Below are 22,258 nucleotides of genomic sequence, written 5' to 3'. Positions count from 1 at the left end.
AGTTGGAGGGGGAGGGGGAGATCCAAAATGATAGGAGAAGACAGGAGGGGGAGGGATAGAGCCAAGAGCTGGACAGGTGATAGGCAAAAGGGGATACGAGAGGATCATGGGACAGGAGGTCCGGGAAGAAAGACAAGGGGGGGGGGGGACCTAGAGGATGGGACTCAGGTTGGAGGAACACCACCTTATATTCCACCTGGGTAGCCTCCAACCTGATGGCATGAACATCGACTTCTCTAACTTCCGCTAAGGCCCCACCTCCCCCTCGTACCCCATCTGTTACTTATTTTTATGCACACATTCTTTCTCTCACTCTCCTTTTTCTCCCTCTGTCCCTCTGAATATACCTCTTGCCCATCCTCTGGGTTCCCCCTCCCCTTGTCTTTCTTCCCGGACCTCCTGTCCCATGATCCTCTCATATCCCTTTTGCCAATCACCTGTCCAGCTCTTGGCTCCATCCCTCCCCCTCCTGTTTTCTCCTATCATTTTGGATCTCCCCCTCCCCCTCCAACTTTCAAATCCCTTACTCACTCTTCCTTCAGTTAGTCCTGACGAAGGGTCTCGGCCTGAAACGTCGACTGTACCTCTTCCTAGAGATGCTGCCTGGCCTGCTGCGTTCACCAGCAACTTTGATGTGTGTTGTGAGATTTTGATCGTTGGTTAGAAATTGAACTTCTTGCCAAATCACTGATTGTATATTGATTGCAACTTTTGAGAGACTGCAGTTGATCACCTTAGAGAGGAACAATTTGTAGATTTCCACATTCATGCAGGTGAGTGGATGCTAAAACATTGCTGTCAGTTTTACAAAGTAATGATAATGAAAATGAATATTCTGAGCCATTAAGTTAAGAACAGGAGGTAATGCAATGTTTTACTTAAATAACAGAAAAAAAGGTTGTAATTGCAGAACAGAGATGTACTTGTTTTTAGTTTGGAATGCTGTAACAAAGGCAGACGTTCATTTTAGCAGAAAGACATACCCAGATTAAATGTTAACTGAATCTTAAGAGTCATGTTCAGTACAGTAATAGACCCTTCAGCCAATCAAACTGCAATTTTTGTTCATCTGCACTCATTCCATTTGCCTGCATGAAGTCCATCCTTCTATATCTATCTAAATGCCTGCCTAAATGTCTCTTAAACACAGTAAATTAACTCTGTGTAAAACAACTTAACCTTCCAAGCACCCTTTAAAACTCCTTCTTCTCATCTTGCCATCTTGTCTTCCAGCCATGAGTTAAGTTGCCCCTTCCTGTTCTTTAACGACCAGGAATTCAGTTACTGACTTGCTTGGTATTTTTATTCTAGGTCTGAGAATGACTGAATGATCTTTATGTGAAATCTCAGTGCTCTGGGCAATGACTGAGAAAGCTGCAAGGCAATTTATAGACACAAAAGTGTCATAAAATAAACGTAATTTTCCTCTGTACAGTTTTCACAGTTTAAGAGAGTTAATAGACTGTGTACCCTTACAAAACAAATTTGCAACACAGTCACTGACCACTAGAAGCACCAAACCATTGAAATATCTTCCACTGTAGCTTTAGCTTACTGATGCAGAAGAGGAACATCTTTTCATGAAGCAGACCTAAGGTTCATCTAGCCCTATTTCACTGTCTTTCGTTACACAAACTAGGCTGGACTAATAATGGTCTGTATCCTTGTATTTCCCCCCAATATCAGTAAGAATACTTTCATACTTCAGTTGTACAAGGACAAATGTAAATTAATAAAGTTCAGTTAACCAATTAAAACTTACCTGGGTAACAGGCCAAGAAATACTTTCACAGACTCCAGACAGTCCAAAGCAGAAACATTCTGTACAGCCTTCTGGATTCCTTTCTTGCAAATTATAGAATCCTGACTTGCACTGGTCACAGTTCTCTCTCTCCACGTTTCTCTGCAATTCAAAAATCCTTTTATTCCATATAACACAAGCTTAAAATAGTCAATATCAATTCTGACATTGACAATCAGCAGTGACAGAAGTGGCAAAGTCTCCCAATTTTTAAACTCCAACCCTTTTGCAATGAAAGCAAAAATTTTCATTGCCACCTTAACTACTTGCTGGACCTGCCTGCTAGCTTTTTGTGATTTATGTAACAGAGAGAATGTAGAAGAAATGTGCTAGGATTATTTGAGGATGGAGAACCTTAATTACTTGGAGACAGTAAAGAAACTGGTGATATTTTCCTTGCAATAAGAGGGAAATTTCAAGAGCATTCTGTTGGTGTCTCCAATGTGAAGAGATAAGTTAAGAGTTCCCTTTAGTGGAGGGATGAAGAATCAGGTGAGAGTGTGTGAAAGTGACTGGTAAATGAACCAAAAGCAGCTTATCCATTTTCAGGTTTCCCAAGGGCTCCAACATTTGTAAATCAAATCCTACATATCACTGCCTGAGTGATAACCATTCAAACAAGCTTTTCTTTGGCTCTACTACACTGAAGGAGTCCACTCATCTTCATATTGATAGATTACTCATATTCCAGGTACAGATACACACAGTGGCCACTTTATTAGGTACCTCCAGTACTCCAGCCGCTGAGTATATGGTCATGGTCTTCTGCTGCTGGTTTGACATGTTGTGCGTTCAAAGAGGCCTTTCTGCACATCACTGTTATAATGTGTGGGTATTTGAGTTACTGCCACTTTCTTGTCAGCATGAACCAGTCCAGCCATTCTCATCTGGCCTCTCATTAACAAGCCATTTTTCCCATAAAACTGCTGCTCACTGGGTGGTGTTTTTTTTTACACCATTCCCTGTAAGCTCTGGAGACTGTTATGTGTGAAAAATCCTAGGAGACCAGCAATTTCTGCGACCACTCAAACCACTCTGTCTGACACCAACAACCATTCCACAGTCAAAGTCACTGTTCTTCCCCATTCTTAAGTATGGTCTGAACCAAACTGAGATGCTGCAACATGACTGGCTGATTAGATATTTGCATTAGCAAACGAGTGTACAGATGTACCTAATGAAGTAGCCACTAAGTGTATAGCTCTGTTGCTGAAATTCTGATGTGGTTTCTTGGCTTGGGAAATAGTATGAACGAGTTGTGAATCCACAACCATTCTCTTCAGAAGGATGAGTACTTTAGGCTTACAGGCACTGTACCATCTGCAGTTACCCACTTAGTCACGCACCATTATGGTGTCTAAAGCCTAGATCACCCTCTCCCAGAATATATTCCCGTCCCTTCACTAGAAGCCTGCTGTAGGTAGGGAAAGGGCTTCGGCCCACCTCCTCACATGCGGGGGGGGGGCAGGAAACGTACACTCGCTTCTCCAGCACTGCCCACATCATGAAAAACAAATGAACAGTTATGTGCCTCCACAAGTAAGTTCAAGCCTAAGTCTGAGATGACGCTTTATGTGAGAGAGTGTTACAGAACATAAGAATTCATTTTTGATATAGTAACAGATATGAAATGGAAGCCGGAGTTATTAACCTGCTCCACCATTGTAGTAGGGAAGGGAGACACTAGGGGCATCAGATGTTAGAATCCAGAACAGCAATCTGCTAAGAGAACTCACACAAAAATTGCTGGTGAACGCAGCAGGCCAGGCAGCATCTATAGGAAGAGGTACAGTCGACGTTTCGGGCCGACACCCTTCATCAGGACAAAGGGTCTCGTCCCGAAATGACCGTACCTCTTCCTATACATGCTGCCTGGCCTGCTGCATTCACCAGCAAGTTTTGTGTGTGTTGCTTGAAATTCCAGCATCTGCAGATTTCCTCGTGTTTGCTGAGAGAACGCAGCAGGTTAAGCAGCAACTCAGAGGGAATGAACAAATAGCCAACATTTTGGTTTGAACCCCTTCATTGGGACTGGGAGTGGAGAGCAGCGGTGGTCAGTATAAAGAGGAGTGGTGAGGCAAGGACCCCCCAGTGATTGGTGAACTAGGGTAGGGTGTAAGATGATTGGCAGGTGACGCCAGCTAAGAGCGGGAAGAGTGGTAGAATTGGGAGATAGTGGCACATGGATTACAGATGGAGGCAGATAAGGAGAAAAAATACCAAGAGACAGTCAGAGGGAGGCAAGGTGAAGATAGTGGAGTCTGCTGCTCGAGGCTCTTGTTCAATCCCAATCAGCAGCTCTATCTTCAGCTCACTGATTCCATTATTATTGCAAAATTTATCACAACCAGTCATGAATATACTCAATGACTGAACATCCATAACCCCGTTATGCAGACAATTCCAAAGATTCACAAATAACTGAGTGAAGAACTTCTTCATCTCTCAGTCTAGAGCCAATAAGCCCCTAAGTTCTAGACCAATGATTTCCAATGGGGGCACGATTATATGTCCTGAGGGGGCGGCAGGGGAAATAGAAGTCGGGGCATTCAAGATTCTTGAGGAAGGTGGTAAGCAGCACCCTAACTTGAAGCACAAGACCTGGCAGACCATTAGTAGATCAGGAACTTCCAAAAGGAAGGATGAGGCACTGGAACACAAGAAGAAGCATAGCTCTGCAGGCTGTGAGCACTCGTCGTCACAGTGCGTCTGATACTCACCAATCTCATCGAAACTTACCCAACAAACAGAAATTATTGGGGATGCATCAAGTAGCAACCAGGGTGCCCAACAGTTCCCCTTGACGAGGTCATGCCATTTAACAGTTAGTAAGTCAAGTACACCCTCTCAACTTTCTTTACAATTCTATGGAAAACAGGTCACTGGCTGGAACCAAACGGTGAAATAGAGCCAATCGGTGAACCTGCCAACCCCAAGGATTCCTCTTGAAGTGTTCAAAGCAACCTCAAGTTCATATGAGCGGTCAAAATTCATTTTTGGGAATTATGAGACCTTACATGATTGGTCAATCACACTAACTGGAATAATATAAAGGTGGACTGCTGAACACCAGCTCTATCCCTATTTACATTCAGATTCCAGTCTGAATCCTTGTCAACGTAATTTTCACTATCGTGATTGTCTTCACTGGTTTGCATACCGCTACATCGTTCTACCTATGTCAACTCACTGCCATCTTCAACATCCAAAAGGCACTCCTAGTTTGTGTTAATTTTTAAAAATTTAACCCCATTAATGATGGATAAATATGTATGGCGCAACCTCTAAGAGTCTGAAGCTGGTGAAGCCTTGAATTCTAATCCTGCTAAGAAATAGAAACTGCAGAAAGTGCGTACAGGAAGTGTTATGTACCTGGAGTACGGTTTTATTCCATTCCTGTCAGATCAACGACACCTCATGTGTCTTATTTGTAATACTGTACCATCTAATGAAGTCATGAAACCATCAAGATTGCAGGAATATTTCCAGAAAAGACATCCTGAAACGGCTACTAATGGTATTATTCAGTTCCAGAAGCATTTGAAGAGCATTGCACACTTAAGTCGTTTGCCAAGAAAGCTAAAAATGACCTTAATAGTGGTCTCAAGGCTTCTTATAACAGTTCCAAAATGATAGCAAAGTGTGGAAAACTAATACAATTGGTGAAATAATGCCTGTTGAATCAGAAGTGCTCACCACTGTTCTCAAAATGGATAGTAGTATTTTAAAATCAAATCCTTTGAGTAATAACTCCATAGCACATTGTATTGACGATATGAGTGAAGAGATTAAGGATGCACAGAGCTACAAAAAACAGAATTTGGGATACAACTGGATAAGTCAATTGTATGAGACAATGAGGCATTGCTAATGGCATATGTACGGTTTATCAAAAATGGGAAAGCTTATGGAGAGATTCCCTTTTGTAAAAAGTTAAAATGAAATATCAATGGTGAAGCAATCTACGACAAGCTCAAAATGTATATTGAGGATAGAAATATTCTGATTCGGAATATGATTTCTTGTTCAGCAGATGGAGCACCATATATGACAGGTCACCATGCTGGTTTAGTGGCAGTTATGAAAAAAGAAATCCCAAGTCTGTTTGAATCCATTGTGTAATTCATCTTCAACATCTCTCAGCCAAAAAACCTCAGACAGCAACTTTTTTCAAACATGACTCTTGTAATGTCTGCTAACAACAAAATTCAAGCTCATCCATTAAATAGCAGAATACTTTGCCAGTTATGCCAAAATAATGAAGTGTTTGAATGCTTGCTTCTTCACACTGAAGAGCGCTGGCTGTCAAAAGGCTCTTACTTAAAATGTTTCTTTGATCATTTTGACTGTGGTTGAATTTCTGCTCAAAGTTGATAAGAGCTTGGGAAACAAGTTCAAATTTCTACCTGGAGATGTTGCGTACCTAGCCGATCTGTATGACAAAATGAACATTCTACATATGAAACTGCAGGGTGAGAATTTCAATTTAATCCAGGCAAAAAGTGCACTGTCCACTTTTACTGAAAAACTGGAAATACATAAGTAAAACATTGGGAGAAGGATGTTCTCACAGTTACCCTGCATGGAAAGTACGGCACTCTCTTTCACAGTTGGTGATTAGCAAGAGCACTGCTTACACCTGCAGTTACTGAAGAAGGATTTTCAGAACCGATTCATGGATTTGAATAATCTCGAAATTCCGAACTGCAGAAAGTGGTGGGTGCGTGGAATGCACTGCCGGCAGCAGTGGTGGAAGTGGATACAATAGGGTCTTTTAAGAGCCTCTTAGATAGGTACATGGAGCCTAGAAAAATAGAGTGCTATGCGCTGGGAAAGTTCTAGGCAATTTCTGGAGTAGGTTACATGGTTGGCACAACATTGTGGGCCAAAGAGCCTGTAATGTGCTGTAAATTTCCATATTCTATGTTCTTTGCAAGGTGGAAGAACAGGAGGAGAATTTGTAAGAAGAATTATCAAAATTCAGAATGATAAAGAAGCAAAAATGCTTTTCAAAAATGTTGTCTTTTGTGGTATGTAGCTAAACTGTCGTACAAATTTTCCTGGTCTTTGGAGAAGAGCCAAACTGCTCTTCATTGCATTTCAATCCTCCTACCTTGTTGAAAGAGGCTTCAGTGTAGTGAACCACGTACTCACAAAAAACAGAAACCACTTGGACATCGGTTCAAGTTGTGTAGCAAAAGCCTTACATCCCCAGACAGAACAGATATTTCGACTCTTGCTAAAAACTATCAAGCTCAAGGATCACATTGATATCGAAGCTGCTATACAGTGCAAAGGTACTGTGTAAACTGGGCTTAGAGACAAATAAAATTTTAAAGCAGAACTATTTTTCTCATATTAGCACAAGGTAGAAATGTTTTTACACTATGGGGTTGTCGGAAAGTATATTGTGCCTCAGATGGGCATTGGCAAGTATGAAAGTACTTTGGGGGGAGGGTGTTGGGCTAAAAAAAGTTGGGAAACACTGTTTTAACCATAAACACAAGAGGTTCTGCAGATGCTGGAAATCTAATGCAACACAGGAAAAATGTTGGGGAAACTCAGCAGGTCAGGCAGCATCTATCGAAGTGAATAAAAAGTCAACGTTTCGGGCCAAGACCTTTCAGCAGGACTGAGCTCCTCCAGCAGCTTGTGTGTGTTGTTCAAAAAATTAACCTTTACTCTGTTACAGCAATAACTATTGCTTACAGCATATATAAAATGGAGATACACCATCACATAGCATCTACCAACCTTGCATTCGCATGGCTCAGCACAAGGGTCATCGTTGGTGCTGCCCACAACACTACAGTTACAACGCATGCAGTTGGGAAAGCCTTTATACCCCAATGCACAACGGTTGCACATCCTCCCAGCATAACCAGCTCGGCAATGGCATTGACCAGGGTAAAGACCTGATACACAAATGAGAAAGCAAATCAATGGCAAGTTATGAGGAAGCCACATGAAAATCAACTTAAGTAGACTGCTTCTAAATTTACACAGTAGGAGTACAAGAGGGACTGTCTCAGAAAGGTAGAACATCCCACAGAGCAACAGCATTGATGCTTAGGTAATTGGGCCTTTGATTGGTATGAAAACAGACAAATTAGATCTCATTTTCTAGTAATGTCGCACAGCATTAATCCACTGGCTCTTAAAGACTGCAGGTACTCAATGTTAACCGGGTTAAGAAGCCACATGTTATGAAATCAACCTTACCTTGCTCTGTGACTGCTTGGTTATCATCCTTCACACAAGTGGTATTCAGGGACCCAGCTGGATCACAGTCACATGGCAAACAGGGATCAAGGCTAAGAGGAGACACCTAGAAACATAACGTTATAAGCAAATCAATTGAACTCTATCACTTTTTACATCTTCACTCCATTTTCATGATACAAATACCAGCCCAATAGTAAAAATGCCGATACAAAGTAATGCCATTGCATTACCACATATGACCAGACTGGAACAGAAGGGTAACTGGCTCATGGAAAATGGGCTGAAGCTATGGGATTCACCATGTTTTTTTCTGCGAGGGAGGGAGCTGGTGATTTGATGTTATTGTCACTTTTTTTTCGCGAGGAAAGGGGTGGGGGGGTTTTGGAGTTTGCAAATTTTGTTTCTTTGTTCTTTTTTGTGTTGGGGGAATAGCTTTTCTTCTCAAGAACTCCCTTTTTTTGTATATCATGGCTATCTGGAGACGACGAACATCAGAAATGTATTGTACATGCATACTTAGACAACAAAATGAACCTTTGAACATAAAGAGTTACCTTGTAAGGCCGGTAGAAGCCATCAATGCAGGTCTCACAGTTGATTCCCGCGGTGTTATTGGAGCAATTAACACACACACCTCCACCAATAAACTGTCCTGCTATGTTCAAACTCAGGTTGCGATCAGCTACGCTTTGGTCATAGTAACAATCCTCTGTTTTGCCATGGCAATTGCACTCTAGTTAACAAAGAAATGAATACAACTGGGACAGATGTCTTCATAGTCATACTCAAATTGCATACTAGGTTTAAGTTAAAAATATGTAAGCGAAACATAATTGACTCAAATAGGAAATATGACAGTGGAGCTTCAACAATATTGATGTGGAATTACAGAACATTGAAGAAATTCATTCAACCCATCAGGCCTGTGTCAGATCCCTGGAAGAAATGTCCATCAATCTCACATCCTCATGCTTTCCTGTTGGTCAAAGAATGACCTATACTTAACTCTAGAGGAAAATAATTTTAACAAAGACAAAGGTCTCACTCTAAGAAAGAACTGAAATCTGATTGTAAACAAGGTGGGAGAGCGTAAACCTGATAGAATGAGGACTAACCAGTCGGGAGGGTGGACTACAGGGGTATAAATACCATCATCCCTGATGAATATGGCAGAGTTTGTCATTGAAACATTGGGTTATAATTGATACCTTTAACCAGCTAGAAGCCCCATGAAGAGTTTATTCATTTACAGGAAATGCCCATTATGGCAAAGTTCACTTTAGTTTTGATTCTGAAATTCACTACATAATCAATTTTTAGTTATGTTTCCAACAGAGCTGCTTTGTTTTTTCACAAACACAGAGTGGTAGATGGTGGGTGCCTGAAATACACTAACAGGGGTGGTGGTAGAGGCTGTACAATAGGACATGTAAGGGTTTTCCCCTCTCAGTCCTGAAGAAGTGACTCAGCCCAAGATGTCGACTGTTTATTCCTCTGCATAGACACTGTCTGACCTGCTGAGTTTCTCCAGCATTTTGTGCTTGTTCCTCAGCATTTCCAGCATCTGCAGAATCTCTAGTGTTTTGGAGATAAGCACATGAATGTAAGCTTATGGGCTGCGTAGTAGGCAACGGTTAGATTGATCATGGAGTAGATTTGTGTACATTCTGCACAGTATCACAAGCCGTACTGTTTTATGATACTTTGTGGATCATCGCATCTCATAGCAACTTGTTCATTAAAAATATACCTGATCTCCCCGAACTTCCCTCCTCATCCCAATCAGCCTGTTCCCTCTGGTTACTGACCCCTTTCATTTTAATTAATTCATTCATTTTTCAAAGTCTGGGTGTTAGTGGTAAGACCAGAATTTTATTGCCCAGCCCTCAATACACTTGAGGAGTGGGTGAAGGTGAGCAACTTTCTTGAATTATGTTATGGTTTCCAATGGAAATTCCTTCCACTGCATCAGAACCCAAGTCAGGGTTGCTGCTTTTAATTACTAATTTTTCCCATGCAAAATTAGTCTTGGTTCATGGTCTTTGAACCCTTCATATAGTACATTCTTCATGCCCTTTACTCCAAGCCCCTTAAATTGAATAGAAACTGTCCATCTGAAATAAAAAACAAAAATGCTTGAAATACTCACTAGGTCATCAACCTGAAATCTTAATTCCCCATGAATGCTGCCTGGCCTGCTGAGTATTTACAGCATTTGCTGCTTTTACTTTAAATGCTTGGTGTTCATTCTAAATTAATGCTCTTGCTCAAAACAGTGTAGAGACTCTATCCCTTTCTGATCTCCCAAATAATTTTGACTCCTATACTATGGAATGATCCCTGAGAATTAAAGCCCAAGGTACACCTGATATTAGGTCTATTTCAGTAAGTGAAAGAACTGCTGATTTCAACTGGCAGCTAATTGAAGATCTGGTGTATATGATGTGAATGGAAAGTCAGAGAAGAGTGACTGCAGGTTTGCATGCCAATGGAAAAAAGGGATGGGGAAATGGTTCTCTGTCAGCTTAGGTGATAATTAATAGGAAGAGGCAGGATCACAATCAGAGGATGGGAGTTGTACACTTTCTTCTCACAGCTCCACATTCCTGAAGCAAACTGTCCTCAATTCTGAAGGACTGCTTAGAAGGAAGGAGTAAGAAAAGAAGAAGAAAGTGAGGGAGAAGAAGGTGACAGTAAAGGTAAAGGAGAAGAGGAAGCAGGTGAAGAAAAAGGAAAAGAAGATGGTGAAAGTTATGAAAAGGTAAAGGAGAAGTAGAAGGCTGTGGGAGAAAAGAGGGTGAAGGAGGAAAAAAAGCTGACAGAGTTATTTCTCAAACTGGAAATAATTCGAACACCTTCAAAAAGAACGCAAAGCCTGTGCCTTGCCTGAAGAACCCAATATGGGGACAGCAAATTTCATTTGAGCATTGAGAGCTTGCTCCTTCCACAACCTTTTGGAAGCAATCTGGTACCTGATGCTGTGCAGCCGAACTTCCAGACCCTCCATAAACACAGCCAAAAATTATTAACTTACTCTCACACGTGTTGCCCGAGGCAAAGGTTCCAGACCGCCATGGTTTCTGATGGTAACCTGGGCAACACTGACTGCAGCTCTCCCCACAGGTGTTGTGCTCACACTGACATTGTAGTCTCTAAAACAAAAAGACACTATTTAAAAATCCATTAAAATTATCATTCCGGGTCATCTAATTTTCAGCATTTATTGCTTATGGCAGGATGAACAATTCAGACATCAATCCAAGAGCTGTTGATTATACAGTAATTTTTGACCCTTCATCAGGCACCATTTACTTTTGGGCTCTGAAGCTACGAAAAGTCTGATTCCACTAACCCAAATGCAGTAATTTCATTCCAATCAACTGGCGTCAAACTTCAGCTGCATATACATCAACTAATCAATGACACTTGACTTGACCATGGTTGGGGCCAGCACATGTTTCTACTTTGTCTGTCTCAGGGTGATATGGTGGATAACTAAATCCACATTCACCTTATGTTTACTCAGGCTAGAAGGCAAAACTAAAGTGGCTATTTCATACAAGAGGAGATAGAACAGAATGGAGCAAAGATTAAATATCACTTCTGTGGCTAACTTCCGAGAAAATTAGATTCTAAAAATGATTCAAACATTCACTATTTAAAAGCAGCTTTGAATATGTGTATGCGTTTTTTTAATGATCTGATTCGGACCTTGAGGTTTCTTCAATTCTCAGATTTCACATTACAGCATGTGGTGAGAGTTAGCACTGCTAAATCTATTCCAGGTTGAGAAGAATTCCTGGAGACTAGGAAAGTTATTTCATTGTTTCATTCCCTCAGCATTGCAAAAGTAACAAAAATTTTCTTATTCTTGGGCAAGTGCTAGATAGCTTCCTCTGTTAAAGGAGTATCCTAGTATATTTTATCAATCAAGAGTTGTGCTATTTTACATCATGACTTGCGACTAATAACTTGAGATAACAGCTCTGGACAACATTTAGTCTCTACAATAAAACATTTAGCGCAATCGAGCTTCTGACCAAATTTGGCTCCTTATTATTTTCAATCTTGTATCAACATCTATAATCAAAATTTCAGTCTGAATAGGTGTAAGTCCTTCAGTATTCACAGCCTTAAAGAGTGCTGATTCCTTGGATAGAAAATAAAAGCTCGAGCTAATTGCTTATGCTAATATCTTTAATTATATGTGATGTTTTCCTGGATATTTTGTTTACTTTGTGGCGATTGTAAAAAGAACCTCGTTTTTGGGTATTATTGATCTGAATAGTTTAATGTAGGACAATCAATAACAAGGTATAATGACTTGCTAATGTTTACTTTGGATTTAATTAGCACCCCAGGTACTTGAAATACATTAACCCAAGTGACGGCAATCTATACTAACATATTAAGAGCCTTTTGGGGGTTTTTTGGGGGGGGGGGGAAGACAGCTCATATAATCAATAATGTAACCAACATTTCAAAGATTGGGAAAGTCATAAATTTAAGGCAAGGATTAAGAAAGCAGATTTAAGACAAGTGCCTTGAAGTGATACAAATTGCTCACAAATATCATCAAATTGGTAAACTGTCGCTATTTGCAACCTTACTATGCGACAGATAGACCAATAATCTTATGAGGATAATCTAATACAAACCATTAGCTTTTCATCCCATGGGCAGCTGCTAGCATGGCCGTAACAGATACACATGCCTCCAACTGAGATATCCTTGATGGAGTAGTAATACTATGTGAAAAAAAAATAAACCAAGCATTAACTGAAATCTGCTGGTATTCAGGAGAACTCACCCCATGGAATTCCTGAATTAACAGAATGTGCAAACATCAGATTTACATTACACAAAGGAGTCAGTTGAAAATTAATTCAGGAAAAAAAGAGCAAGGGTAAGAAAGTCTCTATATTTTAGCCAACTCACACTTTCATGACATTTGTTGCTAGTTTGCAACAGATTCCCTAACAGATCAAGATAAAGACCATTCAGTCAACGCCACAGAGCAATCCCATCCCTCTACTCAAACTTTCTGTACTTAATATCCCTATATTTCTGTCAACCTCTTTTTCAACCACTCAATGGTCACACAATTTACGAAAGCCAAACAACCCACCAACCCCGACTTTTTAGCTTGAGTGGAGAAACCAGAACACCTCAGAAACCCCAAATGGTCACAAGCAGAACATGTAAACTTCACACAAACAGCCGAGGAGGTCAAAATTGGAACTCAGATTACTAATCTTTTGAGAGGTAGCAGCACCACGGTGTACCCTGGCATCAAAATAAAATCGTACAAATACTATCATTTTGCTTTAACAATTTCTAAGAAAGGATATTTTGAAAACACTTAGATAAAACAAAAACAACCCTCTGTGCAGAGCTATAAAAAATGCATCTCTTCATACACAGGCTGAAACATTTCACTGTCAACAGAAGCCAAAGATGCCAAAATTGGACTTGATGGTTCCATTTTCCTTACCCTACGGGTAACAATTGGGTCAACTTCCCTTGGGTCATGATATCCAAGAGTCATGAGGTCAGCATTGAGTGTCCTGATGCGCTGGAGGAGGAGGCGAATATAGCGAGCGGAGGTAAACTCCAGCAGAGTTGGGGAAGGGTCATCAGCACTAGGCCTGCCATTGATCAACGAGGTGTGAATCTTCACAGGGAGAAAACAGCATTGTGAGTGAGGGATTACAAACATTTCCCATAAACATGATCTAGATATCTCTCTGGATTTATTAAAACATTTTAAGTGCTCACTTTCACTTTACCACAACAGAACCCATCCATTGGGATCTTCATTCTTCTACTCTGAAACCCTCTAGATCAGCACCCCAATACAACTTAAGAAACATTACCATTTACATTCATCTTATTCTTCAAAAGTCTATACACAATAGGAGAGGTAAACTTGGAAAAGTAAGGAGTTTAATGCTCCCCCAAATTTACTGTCTGGTTCCTCCTGTTGTCCAGGAAGTAGATGTGTTTATCATTGTATCATTCAGAAACTGCAGATGAACATAGATTTAGAACAGACATGAGGAGGAACTTCTTTAGCCAGAGGGTGGTGAATCTATGGAATTCGTTGCCCCAGATGGCTGGAGGCCAGGGTCACTGGATGCATTTAAAGCAGAGGCTGATAGGTTCTTGATTTGTTAGGGCATGAAAGGTTATGGGGAGAAGGCAGGAGAATAGGGTTGGGACGGAAATGGACCAGCTTTGATGAAATAGTAAAGCAGACTTGATGAACCACCAAATAACCACTGCCCCTAAGTCTTATGATCTTTTGTACATAAAATAACCTGATATCTGTCTTCTGCCCTGGACTTATTATCAGATTTGCTGTGCACATAAGGTGCAGAGTCTACACCAGATACCACCAGCTGATTAAATACCTTACACTTCATTTCGAATCTTACTTATGAAACATCATTCCAATTTAATCTATGATGCATTTTCCACTTTCTGCTGTGACTTCCATAAGTAAGATTCTTTTTTAACCTCGCCCAATAGCCATGTCTTTGGTTCCATTTTCTTCAAGGATCTGTGAAGAAATGTTTAGCATGGTTTTCCTCCTTAAATGCACAACATACAACATTCAGAGGACACAATTCCAATGTCTTGCACTTTTCATAGTCTCAACGTCCCTAGTTCTCCCCAAATATTTGTTATTATCATGCAGAATTGTGAACACTGTAAGCAATTTTAGACTGAATGTTCTGGAATAAACCAGCCAAACTGCAATAAACTCAAAGGAGAGAAACATTTTCTAATCTCTTACTTATGTAATCTAATAATCTGTTGATTGATCTCAGCCAGAACCAAAACCTGCAAAGCTACACCTGGCCTCAGGACACTTTGGACTAAGGATGGAGGTAGGGTGGGATGCCAGCAAGGACTCATCAGCTTCCATGGTCAGTTGTTCTGCTGCCTGTTACATGATGGAAAAATTTATGTGGTTCGTCATTTATGTCCATGTTGAATAGCTTCTGGCAAAGACCGAATATCACAGGGTACTGGTGGCACAGTGAATTACCATAGAATTTTTTGGTTATTTATTGTCACAAGAGAAAGAATAACAATTGGAGGACAGAAAATAACTCCCACCTGCCTGTGGGCTACAGTCATTACAAATCATTACCTCAGAATGAGTAGAAGCAAGAATAAAGGATTGTCCACACATTCTCCAACACTGCCTGAAAAATAATCATCATTAAAGTGGAACATGTTTCAATTAGCTTCAACACAGAAGGTGAAATCATTTAGGTTTATAAATGGAAAATTAAATTACACTTAACAATATAGGGAGGCAGAAACTATACATTGGACAAGGGAATTCAGTTTAATTGCTCAATGTAAGTTTTATACTCTTGGTTGCAAGGCTCCAATTTATCCCCAGAAGATTTGATGTGAGTGAATGGCCAGGTTTCAAGAGCCAGTGGGAGATGATATGATGAGATGGTAAGGGCAGGTGGAATTTCAGCATGGAGCCCAAGTTATGGTGCTCACATTGACCCTTTGTTGGAGAGTGGTACAACTTCACTTAATAACTGATCTCCAGGATAATCAGTGGCTCAGAATCTATGTACAGCAGACCTTAAAAGTTGGTGAGTTCACATCCAAGGATCTTTAGTGTGAGGAAATGTGACACATTTCATTTTGAGTCCCAGGTTAAAATAATTAGAAAGATGCCAGAAGCAGAGGTATGATGGGATCGGGAGAATCAAGTACACAGACCAGGAACCTCGGTAGTGGAGCAGCTAGCATGATGCTACTACATCTCAGGGCATCAGAGCTCGGATTTCAATTCTGACGTGATCTTTAAGGAGTCTGTATGTCCTCCAAGTGAAATGATTCGGTTCTTTCCAAGTGCTCCGGTTTTCTCCAACAGTCCAAAGACATATCGGCTAAAATGTTAATTCGTCATTATACATTGTCCCATGATTATGGGGTATTGAGCGCGCAGAACAAAGTATCTAGGAATACAGGTCCGTAATTCATTGAATGTGGTGGCACAAGTAGATATGGTCCTAAAGAAAGCTTTTGGTACACTGGCCTTCATAAAACAAAGTATTGAGTATTGGAGATTGGGTGTTGTGTTGAAGTTGTATAATACAGTGGTGAGGCCTAATTTGGAGGATTGTGTGCAGTGTTGGTCATCTATCTACAGGAAGGATGTAAATAAGGTTGAAGGAATACAGAGGACATTTAAAAGGATGTTGCTGTGTCTGGAGGACCTGAGTTGTAAGGGAAGATTGCAAAGGTTAGGATTTTATTCCTTGGAATGTAAAAGACTGAAGAGATTTGATACAAAATTATGTGCAGTATACAGACATCCCACCTCTCCCGGAAGTTCCAGGAATCTCCCGCATATTGATAGTGGCTCCCCAATACCCGGAAATTATATACAATATCCCGGAAATCGATTTTTTTTGAGAGGGAGAGGGAGAGCGAGCGCAAGCATCCTGATTTGGTCTCTCTTCGTACTAAGAGTGGTCCCCAACCACCGGGCCACGAGGAAATGATATGATTTGGCGATATGAGTCAGCTGCACCTTTCCTCATTCCCTGTCACGCACTGTTGAACTTGAACGCATGCGAGGTTATTACGCACGCGTCATCCATGTCAGTGCAGGAAGAAGATCAACTCCTCGAGCTTGCAAATAACAGTGGACTGAAAAGTATGTTTGACATAACACCTTTGCCGGCATCCTGGATCAAAGTCAAGGCTGAATATCCTGAGATCGCCGCGGAGGCACTGAAAACGTTGCTTCCATTTCCAACATCTCTCTGCGAAGCCGAGTTTTCTGCATCGAATGCAACAAAACCTAAATCGCGGAACAGACTGGAGATAAAGAAACCCCTTCAAGTATCGCTATCTCCCATCACCCCTTGGTGGGGCCGTCTTGTCGCAGGAAAACAAGCCCAGGCCTTCCACTGATTCAGCGATATTGGTGTGTTGCAATGATTTTATATGTTCATATGGGGAGAATATGTGCTGTGTTTAATATCCAAATGTTACTTAAAATGTTATGATGCTATTGACTTATAATTGAGTTATCATTATGTTCATGCGAGGAAAATATGCACTGTGTGTTTAATATTAAATTCGGTAGATTAATCCCTTTTAGAAACAAAATTGAGTGTATTAGCCACTTATAAGTGACTTATAGTTACCTTATTACCTATATTCCGGTCATGATTAACAACCATCCACCCCCCCGCCCCGGGTCGGCCGGTCTGCAAGAATATTGTCAATATTAAATCGGTCCGCGGTGCAAAAAAAGGTTGGGGACCCCTGCTAAGTAGACCTATCAGTTTTCTCTGTGGGCAGGCTTTACAGTCAATCTCAAAAATAATGAGTGCGGCTCGCTGCACTGTTTGCAACAGTGACTTTACTGTTGCCCACGGTGGATTAAAATGTAAAAGACATGTTGAAGTGAGTTTAACAGGTGTCATTCATTCATTAGCATAGCTAACATTATTTAAACTAGCTGGCTGACTGGCTGCTAAGGAGCTACGCTATTGCTGTCCTATGTGATGAGGCCAAACTCCCTGTAGACTTGCTTAAAGTTGTAATGGAATAAACATGATATTATAAGTACATATTTTAATGTCACATTTTCTGCATATACCCAACTTGGTTTACAGATTAGACAAAATCGCTAAACAAAGTATTACATACACCCTTGGAAGTCCACCGGGGGGGGGGGAGTATGGGGTTGCATGGGGCGGGGGTGCTACCTCCCTGAAATGAGTTTTTGCAGGGTAGGACGTCTGAGGATAGATAGGGTAAAAATGCAAGCAAGCTTTTTCCAAGCAACACACACAAAATTCTGGAGGAACTCACCAGGCCAGGCAGTATCTATGGAAAAAAGTACAGTTCAATGTTTCAGCCGAGACCCTTCGACAGGACTCAGGCTTTTCCCACTGAGGTTGGGGGAAGAAAACAACCAGAGGTCATGGGTTAAGGGTGAACGGTGAAAAGTTTAAGGGGAACATAAAGGGAAATTTCTTCACTCAGAGTGTCATGAGAGTGTGGAACAAGCTGACAGTTCAAGTAGTGCATGCAAGCTCAAGTTCAATGTTTGAGAGCAGTTTGGATAGGTACATGGATGGCAGCGGTATGGAGGGATTTGGTCCTGAAGCAGATCAATGGGAGTAGGAAGTTTAAATTGTTCAGCATGCACTAGATAGGCTGAAGGGCCTGTTTCTGTATTATACTTTTCTATGACTCCGTTGAGTTAGGGTTAAGTGTGTAGTTGGACAGTGTGGCTTGAGGGGCCAGAAGGGCCTATTTTGCACTGTTTCTCAATCAAACAAACAAGCAACTAGGTAGCTAGATATTTTAAAAGTTAATGCACAAATACCAATGGAATGTTGTCCTTGGCTTTAAGTATTTGGATTACATGCCACAGGAATTAAAGATTTAAGTTATAAGAAATTCAAGATAACATAACTTTGTTGTCTAAATCTCAAATGAGGGGATCATTTAGTCACATACAGTAGAATTAAGGAGTGTGCTTTCTTTTAATGACTTGTAGATTTGTACTGAATCTTCTAATATGGGCACAAAGAATAAAGAGATGTGTCTTTTAAACTGAAGTGAGAAGGAATTTCTTCAACCAGAGACTAGTGAATCTGTGGAATTTGTTGCTACAGACCGCAGAGCTTAGTAATGATGGCGTTAAATGGTGACTCCTTCGCTTGCATCTTCGGAAACAGCTTCATTTCTATCTTTGGTATTTCTTTTTTTTCCCCTTTCAAGGTTCTTTTGAAGACTGTGACTTAGAGTTTCACTCTGATTTCAGTTCTTTGCGGGAATGGGACCTGCTCTCAGGGCCTCACGACTGGCCGCTTTTTGATATCCCCAGGATGCGGCTCTAGAGGCTGACTAATTCAAGACTGGTGCCGCCGACTAATGCGTCACAGGAGAACAAGACAGACCGGAACCAGCAGGCTTGCTGGTGGCTGTGTGCCCAGAGGCACAGAGCTTGAAAAAGCAACACAACAAGCTTTTAACACCATAAATCAGTGAGTTGTTCGTTATATCTCCCCTCTTGCTGTGAAATGGGAACACTCCTTTTTACCTTATTGGGGGGGGGAGAGAGATGGGGAGAGGGGGAGAGGGGGAGAGGGGGAGAGGGGGAGAGGGGGAGAGGGGGAGAGGGGGAGAGGGGGAGAGGGGGAGAGGGGGAGAGGGGGAGAGGGGGAGAGGGGGAGAGGGGGAGAGGGGGAGAGGGGGAGAGGGGGAGAGGGGGAGAGGGGGAGAGGGGGAGAGGGGGAGAGGGGGAGAGGGGGAGAGGGGGAGAGGGGGAGAGGGGGAGAGGGGGAGAGGGGGAGAGAGGGAGAGAGGGAGAGAGGGAGAGAGGGAGAGAGGGAGAGAGGGAGAGAGGGAGAGAGGGACACACACACTGTGGTATGTCGAATTACCGGGTGAACGAGTAGTCTTTGGGTACTGCAGGTTGGTGCCTTACTGATGTTTTGCTGCACAGTTGAGTGCTCGGTGGAGGTCACCGATGCTTTTTTGCTGGTGGGGGGGGGGGGGGTTCGTCGCCTTGCAACTGCTTGTGTGTGGGTGGGTGGAGCTGGGGGGACTTTGGGGTTCTAACATTCAACTGTCATTCATTCTTTGGGACACTCCTGTTTTCATGGATGTTTGCGAAGAAAAGGAATTTCAGATAAGTATACATTTCTCTGACATTAAATATACCTATTGAGACGGCTGCCGAGAGAAAGTCATTGAATGCATTTAAAACAGAAATAAGTTCTGGTTTGGTAAGGAGCTTAGAGGTAACAGAGAGAAAATGGGAGAACTAGGCAAAAAGAAAATCAGCAATTATTGAATGGTAGAGCAGACTCAATGGACTGAATGGTCGAATTCTGCTTCTATATCTTATGGAAATAACCTTCATATGAGCAAATTATTTCTGTATGTACTATGATTTGCCTGTAGGTCTACAGTTTGAAGTCCTTGGAGGTTGTGCTGACTGAAGTTGATCTTTACAGTTTTATCCCACTTCCCAGCTCTCTGCCTACTGAATTACATTTTCAATGTTTCAAGTACACATCCACGTTCTTTTTTAGTTTATTGAGGGTTTCTGCTTTTATTACACTTTCAAGCAATGAGCAGCAAATCGCATCACACTGGGGTCAAAAAATTCTCTGCAACCCCCTTTCCATCTTAACAACTATATTAAACATCATATCCCCCACCAAAGATACTTAGATGAGGAAATAGCTTTGTCTGACCATCTCCACTGGGTCCTCCACAATGCAATACACCTCAATTAAAATAAGATATTCCCTTTCAAGCAAACATTTCAGGCTACTAAACTATCAAACCTAGGAAAATTAGAAGTTAAATAGCATAACCAATGTTTCTTCATTGCTGAAATCTCAGGTCTTGTCAACATTCCTTCTGCACTCTCCCCACCGCTTCCACACCCTTCCCATAATATTGCGAACAAAACTATTCAAAGTTTGATTTTAAAAAATATGCACTCAACATTTCTTGGAGGCTGAACAAACAGGGAAGCAACTAGCTTCCAGCTTAAGGAATTCAAAAATTAAACAGTTTCTATAACTTCTTCAGGTACTGGACACTAGATAGCAGCTTGCCTCATTCCCCTAGTAATTCAGTTTCTGAAGCTGTTCATACCACAAGCTCATGGCTTTGATTTCAGCTCAGGATGACATCAGCAGATACCTGCAGAGGATGTAGCACATGCCCCACTGGTTTTGGAGCCCTCGGGGCTACAGCACGGAAAATTCCAGAGTTTCCCCTTCTGATTGCTATCTATATCCTTTCTGGAAGGGAACCAAGCAACTTTGGGAAAAAAAAGTATGAGGTGGCACAGGGGGATTACTTTGAAATTTCTACAAATCTCCAGCTACAATGTTGGTGAAACCTGGAAGGAAACATTTTCCACATGGAGAAAACTTTCAAAGTAGGTTATGAGAATACCTCAGAATTCTTAACAGGATGATTATTTTTCTCTGTTTTAGTAAGAATCAAGCTCAAACTGACTGAGAGTGAGGTAAGTGAGAGGTGATGTGTTTTAGAAAGTCAAACCAGCGTAGTTCTCTTACTATGAATGGTACGGTATTAAGGAGTGGAATGCAACAGAGGGACCTAGCCATTCATGTGCATGGTGGTGAAACAGGCATTTAGCATGATGGTCTCCATCAGTCAGGGTACTGGGGTTGGGAGTTGAGACATCATGTTACAGTATATTAAGTCATTGGTTATGTTGCACTTGGGAGTACTGTGTGCAGTTTTGATCAGCCTATTATAGGAAAGACATGGTTAAGTTGCATAGAGTGCAGAAGAGGTTTGAGGATGTTGCCGAGACTAGAGGATCTGACTTATAAGGAAAGGTCGGCCAGACTAGATCTCCATTCCTTGAAACATAGGCGAATGAAGGGTGACCTTATAGAAATGATTAAAATCATAGGCATAATAAGATGGATGGCAACTCTCATTTTGCCAGATCAGGGGAGTCCAAAGCTAGGGACCATAGGTTTAGGGTTGAGAGGAAAAGATATGAAAGACCTCGGGGCAGCGTTTTGGTAAGTATATGAAATGAGGTGCCAGAGGAAGTGAATGAGGCGGGTACAGTAGTATCATTTCAGAAGCACACGGATAGGTACATGAAGTGGCAGGGGTTACAGGGATCTGAGCCAAACCCAGGAAATTAGCACTAGCTGAATGGCATAGATTTGTTGGGATTGGACACGCTAGAGGCAGGAAACATGTTCCCGATATTGGGGGAGCCAGAACCAGAGGCCACAGTTTAAGAATAAGTAGACCATTTAGAACAGAGTTGAGGAAAAACTTTTTCACACAGAGGGTTGTGGTTCTGTGGAATGCTCTGCCTCAGAAGGCAGTGGATGCCAATTCTCCGGATTTTTTCAAGAAAGAGTTAAATAGAGCTCTTAAAGATAGCGGAGTCAAGGGATATGGGGAGAAGGGAGGAAAAGGGTACTGATTGTGGATGATCAGCCATGATCACAGTGAATGGCGGTGCTGGCTCGAAGGGCTGAATGGCCTACTCCTACATCTATTGTCTATTGGGTCAAATGGCTTGATCTGTGCTGTATTGCTCAATTGTGTAAACTGGAAGCCTATGGGCTAAAAACTGGGGTGGGCATGGTGGATAACTTCCTGAGAAAGCTAAAGAAATTTGGTCTGTCCCCTGAAACTCACACTAAT

The 22,258-nt window shown here is 41.6% G+C and overlaps 1 protein-coding gene across 3 annotated transcripts in view; it reads right to left on the bottom strand.

Moving 5' to 3' along the window:
• Positions 1-22,258, bottom strand: part of lama1 (laminin, alpha 1) — a 346,500-nt gene that overhangs the window by 219,866 nt on the left and 104,376 nt on the right. For all 3 annotated transcript variants that reach the window (XM_072259264.1, XM_072259251.1, XM_072259258.1), the window contains exons 5-11: positions 13,521-13,700; positions 12,685-12,774; positions 11,061-11,178; positions 8,581-8,759; positions 8,024-8,129; positions 7,556-7,716; positions 1,763-1,903 (exon numbers count right to left, since the gene is read on the bottom strand). In XM_072259264.1, coding sequence (XP_072115365.1) covers positions 1,763-1,903; positions 7,556-7,716; positions 8,024-8,129; positions 8,581-8,759; positions 11,061-11,178; positions 12,685-12,774; positions 13,521-13,700 — 975 coding nt within the window. The remainder of the gene's footprint in view (positions 1-1,762; positions 1,904-7,555; positions 7,717-8,023; positions 8,130-8,580; positions 8,760-11,060; positions 11,179-12,684; positions 12,775-13,520; positions 13,701-22,258) is intronic.

The sequence above is a fragment of the Mobula birostris genome, chromosome 1 (genome assembly GCF_030028105.1).
Source record: "Mobula birostris isolate sMobBir1 chromosome 1, sMobBir1.hap1, whole genome shotgun sequence".
Taxonomy (NCBI): Eukaryota; Metazoa; Chordata; class Chondrichthyes; order Myliobatiformes; family Myliobatidae; genus Mobula; species Mobula birostris.
The sequence above is the reverse complement of the archived record's forward strand: the minus strand, read 5'-3'. Positions and strand labels throughout refer to the sequence as shown.